An 8296-nucleotide genomic window follows, 5' to 3' on the forward strand; every position below is an offset into this window, starting at 1 on the left:
AAATTTTGTCAATAAAAGTTTTAATATGGTTGATATGAATGAGACATCTTATATTATTAGCATTGAGTAATTCAAGGATATACCTCAATGATTATGAAGATTGTCTTAGAAAGGATATATCAACCGAGTCTTGAAAAGATTTTAATATACAGCTTCGTTCAGTCAATCATAAAAGCAAAGTTTTAATCAATAGTAAATGCTTGAAGATGACTTGAAAAGAATCAGATAAAGAAGATATTCTTTGTATATGCGCAGTTGGAAGTCTATGCTCAAGCTTGTGTTAGAAAATATATCAATTTTTACAATTAAAATATTATGTATATATTGAAGTCACCCAGAAGTAAAAACATTAAAGGACTACAAAGAAAGTAATAAGATATCCGGAAGGGACAAGAGATTATATGCTCACATGTATGAAATTATATCAGCTTGAAATAATGGTATTTTTCAAATGCTGATTATATAAATTACCTCGATAATAGGAAGTCCACCTTACAGTTAATATCTATGTAATTAGAGATGTAATTTATTATTATTAATAATAGAAGTTGATTTTGTGGCATGCTTTGAGGCCACTAATCAAATTTTTGACTGCAAAATTTTTTTTTTATCTCAGGACTTGGTGTAGTCAGACTCAATTATCAAGTCGTTGAAGATATTTTATGACATTGTAGTAGTTTTCTTCTCTAAGAATGACAAGTACTATTGCATCTATATGCATTATGGTATAAAGTACTTGATGGTTAGAGAAGATGAGTCCAAAAACATCTAATGTCAAATAATTACTTGAGTTCCACTGTATTGATTGCTGATCCATTCACTTAGGACTTACAGTCTAAAGTATTTTGAAAGAACATGTTCTTATGATTGGGTTTGTGAGCAACCCATAAAGGATATGGTGATGCATGTTTAAGTGGATATTATAATTGACATTCTTACTTACGTACTTAAAGTTACTTGTTTCTGTTATCCTATTCACAATTATGTATGTACATATTATGGTTGAATGTGATGATAGAATTGTCTTGACAAAACAAATTATATGGGTCATTTTGGACTGTATTAGGAAAGACTAATAGTATTGTGGTACATAAAAGGAAGTGTGACACTGATGACATACAACCGCTATGACTCATATTGTTAGTTAGACTTAATGAATTATTATTATTATTATTATTATTGGACTTATTGACCTATTTTCAAAAAATTCAGATGTGTGTATATAGTTTTTGTAAAATTTCAGAATCCAATTGAGTCAATTTATTTTTAAATAATTTTTTTTATTTTTTATTTATTTTAAATCCTTTTATATCTTACTGATTAATGGGCCAAGTGGGAGAATGTAAGATTATGTGATCCTATTTAATTAAATAAGATATATTATATATATAATTGGATTCTGATTATGGCTATTGGCCAATAGAAAAGAAGTCCATATTAAAGTAGGATTCCTTAGGAGATCCTTAGGAGATAACCTTGATGAGAGAAACTCTCCTAATAACTTATTCTAGACCCTCTGCTCTCGCCTATAAATAGATAGGACCTCTAGGGGTTAAAGATATCATCTGTGGGCATCTGATAGACAGGACCTCTAGGGTTGCATCATCTGAGTAGGTTTTTCTCTCAATCTCCCTCTCTCCTAATCCCCTAATCCATCAATCTAGGTTAGGTGGTCCTGTGAAAAGATAGGAAAAGAGGAGGTCATGTGAAAAGATAGGAAGACAGGAGAATAATCTAGTTTTCAGCGCTTGAAGTTCAGATAAGATTTATTTTTCTGAACAACAAGAAAAGGTACGCATCGTAATATTGTCAGATCTAATTTATTTGATTTTAATCTTGGCATAAAAGTTTTTCTGCATTACAGACAGCATGATTACATATTTTATACTTACAATTATATCTTTAGTACTTTGGCACTTATCAAATGATTTGAACTACTTACTAATTTTAAACATTAGGAAGAGTCTTATTAGATATACCCCTGATATAATTATTTTTTACAAGATTTTGACCCAAACTACCGATCTCCTAATCTCGAGTTTGATAAACTCAGACTTTATTTACCCAAACATTAGTTGCTAAGTGGTACAAAGAGCACAATCTGATATCTGTAACGTGACCATGAGATCCGTCTTAAAAATCAGATTGGTTCAACACCAATAATGGATTTACGAGTGTCAAAGTTTAGATACTAACCGGAGTTTACGTGCCTTGGAAGAACTTAACAGCGACCTTTACGTCTTCACTTTTCCTTTTATATCCGTAGTGCCCAACTTTAGAAGCATACAAGCCCAGAGGTACAAAAGCCCGAATCCCTTTCACCGGGAAGAGAGAGGCCGTGTTTCTTTTTCTCTCTCTGTGAAGAGGCATCCATCAAGAAAGAAGAAAGCATTATTATTATCTTTCGATGATCGGATGGTTAATTCGAACCAGACGTGGCTCTTTAGATTTCTAACTGCCTATTCTACGTGAAATTTTACTGCTGACCGGCATTTCATCTCTTTGGTGGCAGTCCTCATCTCATGTCTTTCTCAGTAAAGGGAGCAATTTTAATGAAAACAATTGCAACTTCTATAATGTTCGCCATAACAACTTATACTAATCAAAACTATAGCCCACATACATTATTATGGGACATGGTATGAATCAAATATGAGATTATTTGACTTGACGGTCATGATTCGTGCAATGTGATTTCTAGGATTCTGACCTTGTGCTCAGGTCAAACAACTCCAACTCCTTGCAACGCATCCTTGGACTTGACAGAATCCCCTCAGCCCATCTATTGTGACTTTGTGCTTCTAATTCAGATTGCTAATTGATATACTTTATTTTATTTTTTTTATTTTTTCAAAAGATAATTGATAAAGACGAGAACTCTTCCAAAATTTAATAAAGATATACCTAAAAAATTTAAATTTTGCTTGAATTATGTAATTATAGCTCTTGAACTTACCATAAGTTTACTAGGATTATATTTTGTCATGTTAAAAAAAATTAGGGTCATACGGTTTTTAAATAATAAAAAGCTGTTTAATTATGCCAAATATTGAAATCATACATATATATATATATATAATTTTATCAAACAAAAAGTAAAACTACTTTGACTTCCTTAAACCCCTATATCCATTGAATTTGACGGAGAGCGCACCTAATCAAATTAATGATTCCTTGAAGTGGTGCGTGATGCGTGTCCGAGAGGATACGGCCAACGAAGGAGAACGTACCGTGTACGTGCGATGAGTGCAATCTCTCGTCTCCTCTTTTAAGACTCCGTCCCTCCTCCTTCTCGACGCCTCGACGCCCTCCTCTCTCACTCCTCCCTATCTCGTGCGATGCGCCAAGTAGAGCTGGAGACCCTCCTCTGCGGCGGCGAAACCAAGGTCGCCTGCGGAACTCCACCCGATGGCGATAGAGAGGAGGTGGACGAGGTTTGTCCACTGCCGGCGATCGGTGGGGGTGGGCTCATCTACCACGACTATGGCCGCATGGATTCCACCAGGGGCCTTACAAACCCTAAGTCCGTCAAGGCCAAGCCCAAGTCCCGGTCCGGCTCCGAAAGCCTCTCCGGCGCCATGAACGCCCCATCGAAGCCGCCCATTATCGGCCTCCCCGCCAAGATCCAGACCTCGGGCTACGCCGGGCGGGGATACCGTCGGCCCGCACGAAGCCGGATCTTCCCCAGGAAGCGAAGAGGAGGGAGGAATCCGGTTGTGCCAGAGTCGAAGTCAGAGCCGGCGTCTCCGAAGGTGTCGTGGCTCGGCAAGGTCTTGTCGGATACAGGACCTGAGCGGGAGCAGCGGCGGAGGCCGGTGAAGGATCGGAAGGCTAGAGGTTTTTGGGCCGGCTTGACGGCCATCTTTAGGTGCGGCGGCTGTGGACCGGGGGCGTCCGAGGAGGAGCAGCAGCCGGTGCAAGGGGAGAGGAGATCAACCCAGCCGCCGAGGATGATCCCGGCGAAGACGGTGAGGGGGGTATCAGCCAGAGAGCAACCACCCGTGGTGCCGGCGCCGGGAGCGATGGCGCGGTTATCGTCCAGGAGGCGTGCAGCGTCGTGGGGAGAGGCAGCGGTGGCAGGAGAGCGCTCGTTGTTTCAGAGTAGATGAGGGGGCAATTTGTACAACAACAATAACAAACAGGTTTCCACTATCTGCGTCCGTTACATGAATCTCTTTAAAATTTTATTTATAGTATTTATTATTTTTTTAATTTTCTTTTATCTCTTTTCATAACATTTATATACTAATTTATCATTCAAAATTTTCAGCACATATTCATATCATTTAATTATTCATAAATAAAAATATTTTTAATAATATAAATTATATTTGTTTTCTTAACTGTTCAACATTTAAATCCATAAAATATTATTGTTCTAACAACCATCTTATAATTTTTATCATGAGAGAATTTGTAATCCCTATTTATTTCCGTATGAGAAAACTAAATAGATGTTATATTTATTATAAAGATATTTTTTTATCATTTCATAACGATAAATAAAATCACTGAGGTCAGTCACAATTAACTGCAAAAAGGAAGAGAACAGACGCCACAAGAAGCTCGCACGGATGCAATAAAACCTAAGTATCTCATCGGTGGCTGCAGCAAACAAAGAATTGATTTAAAGACTCAAATATGCCTAACTTGATAACCTCAGTCCTTTAATACTGCAAAATAAACAAAAAAAACTAGAAATTGGAAAAGAAAGTAGAATTTCCAATTCATCGATCAGCCGATTAGAACACTCGGTATGGCTTCCCCATGGTGCTCTTCAGGTACAAGCATCTCACCTGCAAGAACACACCAGAGTCAGCGATGGAACATGTAATGACACAATATTATTAGTTACGCTACAGTACAGATCAACAAATTCAACCATTAAACAACTCTACAAAATCTATATGCTAGAAATTCTACAAAATCATTGGCAAAATCTACAATGCAGAAGAAGTAATTCGAGTGATCAAAATTAAACAAGTCCACAAAATGCAGATTAAGTTCTATAAGCATCAATAAAAAATTATTTGATTATTTCTAATAACGAAAAAAGTTGCAGCTTTAAAAAATAGACTAACGAGGATGACAAGGAACCCACATTTTGCCAATTCTTCTTCAGCAAAGACACGAGGAAATTTACGCTGAGTTGAACGTTCTGAAAGATCTGCTTCTCCTCCATGGCACAGTTACCCACTGCCACGCCCATGCAAAGAACTTTCTTGAGTTGAAATTTCACCATTGCTTTTGTCTCGTTAACTTTAGCCTCTAGAGATTCTTGGTGAGTAACCAATGTGGGAAATTTCCCTGCAAAACAAATTCAAATTTGTATTAGGAGACAAAAATAACAAAAAAGTACTCCACACAAGAGCATATATAGGAATAGATTGTCAATCCCAAATAAATTAACACGAGCATATATTTGAGATCATTACAATCAATCCCAAAAACAATCTCTCGGATGACAATGTCAGTCACAAGTCTGTTTTATTTTCATATGTAAACACAAACAAAAATTTCATTCCAACAAGCAACACAATCAAAGTGAATAAGACATCCAAAGGGCCAAAAAGTTATTTAGGGTTTCAACAAAATGAATAATTGCAGTATATCATATTTGCTTTTGTCTAACTTGCCAAATACAGATTATCCAACTAAAACAATGTAATAACTGTTTTTAACTGAGACTTATATTTGTTCTTAATTTAACATTCATTAGCCAGCTAACTCATGGGTGGATACCAATCGATTAGCATATTTAGCTGTGTTAGACGTGACAATAATATTTATTTCTCAAACCAAAATGCAACTAAAAAAATGAAAAAATGGTAAATGAACATTGTTATGATCATTTCATATTGTGCAGCATACACTGATCATGCAGTAAAAGTTAAAACAAATTGTACTTGCCTGCCTTGTTAAGACCAGGGCCAAGAAGACGAGGGATCTGTTTGATGATGGCCTCTGATGCTAGGAAAGCATGGTATTTCTTTGCAAGCTTTTTAACCAGCTTCTTGTTTTTGTTCATCTTTTTCAAACTTTCAACATCCATATAATCAAGGCCAATTTTCTCTGCCTGGAGGTCACAAAAGTAATCATTAATACAACTTACAGCAATCAAATGAGAACACAAGAATCAGAATCAGACAAGCATTTCAGTCTGAGTCCACAAGCTCATAAATGAACTGCTAAAAATTTGCAGGAGAGTGAATTCACAAAGGGCCATGTTTCAGTGTCGAGATAATGTGAAAATGGATCTAAAATGTCCTGCTCATGTCATCATCATGTAGATTGTACTAATAGCGGCTACAATCAGAATGGTATACTTGTCCGAATTATTACATGCATATGGCACATAAATATGTAATCAAAATGAATAGTGAAGTAGACATAATACTCCAGATAACTGCCACCTATTTTATCAGCAGACCAGCATTACTAAATTGACAGTTGAACACAAGAGATAGTGGACATGCTCTTCCAGCATTTGAATCTAAGGTGAACTTGGAATTGCCTAAATGATCTGTACATTTTTATAGACTCATTCGACGCTCACAGTAATACAAACACTAACTCCAATGGTCAGGACAACTTTACAACTGCACCTTCTGAACAATTCCTGTACCAAAGAAATTGATGAGGGTAACACAAAGTTCTACATGCTTTACCTCCTCAACATGTTGAGCATCTCCAAGCATGCAGACCTTCATTTTCGGACGTGGAATGTGAGGTAGTTTCACGGATCCACTGAATCGCTTGTCCTTTTGAGGATCATAGTTTTTCAGCCCAATTTGCAACTCAACTGTTTCAGTGAATTTTCGTTTCTTCTCCCGAGAATCACCAACAACCTGGGAGATTGCTTCCCTCAAAACATCACTCTGCAATTTGCTGTGCAGCAACAAAATAATTGAAAAGGTGAGTTCAACATGATAGAAACATTAAGATGAACTTGTACTACAGAAACTGTAAAGTAATCAGTACATAAACAAATATGGTAATTCAAACCCACTGCCAAAATGAATATATAGTTTCAAATAAAGTAACCAACAAATTACATTTCAACACAAATAGAAGGTAAGAAGACAACAAAAGATCATCTTGTCATGCAACACAACATTATGATTTTATCCTAATTTATACTGAAAGAACAACTGATGTAACAAAACAGAGGAGCTTCACATCGAATTTAAAAGATTCAAATAAATGAAAAAAAAAAAGCCCCTCTAAATAAGGATAAGCAAACATGCAAGGCCAAACTTGTCTTCCTCGATCACAATCAACAAAACATTGATATATGATGCAAACGTCAAGCACAAAGGACTTCTACCAGGCCAAGCATCAACCAACATAGTAAGATTTTATACAACCATACCTGATAACAACAAACACATTTCTTGTCTCATAAATCAGAACAAACATTATGAACAGCTAGGAAACTACAACATGCAGATAGCCACAAAATGCTAAGAATGTGATAGATATGAACTAGAAAAACCCCATATTGGTTCTGCTCGTAGTTGTTGACACATCTTGATTACGGAATAAAGTATTTCAGTGTGACGATCCGATAAAAAACGCAGATGATTACTTGTCCTAAATTCTCCAGAACATAAACGATAGAATGAACCATTTGCACTACACGTAGAGTCCTTAGAACATCAACAACGACTACTCTTTCGTGCAACATGATATCAATAGAAAAACACTTATGAGAACCCACAATACCTCATTGTTCGGATGTGTATCGGTCGCCTCCTCCGATCCTTCAAGCAAAACACAAAGATAAATGAGCTACGCCATCAAAATCTAAACGGCATGCAAAACAATTCGAACAAAATAGATATGATCGAGGCGACATCAAAGGAAACACGCAGATCTTAATCACGAAGGCGATTTCGGGGGCGAAAAGCAGACGAAGACTCACCGAGACAGCGAGAGTGAGGGGAAGGACAGACGCGGCGGCGGCCGAGACGGTATATATAAGGGGGAGCTTTTAAACCCTAGAATGCCGAGCGCTACTTTCTGTCCGTCGGATTTCGATCCAACGGACACGATATATGCTTTCAACAGTTTGCAGGAAGGTTTGGGTGGGTTGGTTCGGTCTGAAGTCTTTCAATCTCATAATAATGATTGTAATTTTGGTCGCATTATTTTTTATAATTAAATTGATTATAAAATAGAAATTAAATTTGTTATAATTAATTAAGATAATGCAGTTATTTAATATAATATTGAAATAAATTGCTAAGGAAGAGCTTATAAATCGCGATAGGCATAAAATTTATTGATGTAAATC

General features: G+C 36.6%; 1 protein-coding gene across 1 annotated transcript; it reads right to left on the reverse strand.

Moving 5' to 3' along the window:
• Positions 1–4602: 4602 nt before the first annotated feature.
• LOC135605235 (large ribosomal subunit protein uL1-like) lies at positions 4603–8018 on the reverse strand. Its single transcript, XM_065095084.1, has 6 exons — positions 7925–8018; positions 7726–7763; positions 6669–6888; positions 5911–6076; positions 5102–5307; positions 4603–4796 (listed from the first exon to the last, which is right to left on the reverse strand). Exons 2-6 carry the CDS (start codon positions 7728–7730, stop codon positions 4743–4745), a joined length of 651 nt encoding a protein of 216 aa, XP_064951156.1. The 5' UTR covers positions 7731–7763; positions 7925–8018; the 3' UTR covers positions 4603–4742.
• Positions 8019–8296: the final 278 nt, after the last annotated feature.

This window comes from Musa acuminata, chromosome BXJ2-2 (assembly GCF_036884655.1).
Source record: "Musa acuminata AAA Group cultivar baxijiao chromosome BXJ2-2, Cavendish_Baxijiao_AAA, whole genome shotgun sequence".
In the NCBI taxonomy this organism is placed as follows: Eukaryota; Viridiplantae; Streptophyta; class Magnoliopsida; order Zingiberales; family Musaceae; genus Musa; species Musa acuminata.

Bases quoted from the DNA above. Each gene is read 5' to 3' on its own strand.
- LOC135605235 (XM_065095084.1), bottom strand. The intron at 6,077-6,668 runs GTAAAGCATGTA...TGTGACCTCCAG, and splicing joins ATGCTCAACATGTTGAGGAG to GCAGAGAAAATTGGCCTTGA. The intron at 5,308-5,910 runs GCAAGTACAATT...TTTGTTTTGCAG, and splicing joins CCCTGGTCTTAACAAGGCAG to GGAAATTTCCCACATTGGTT.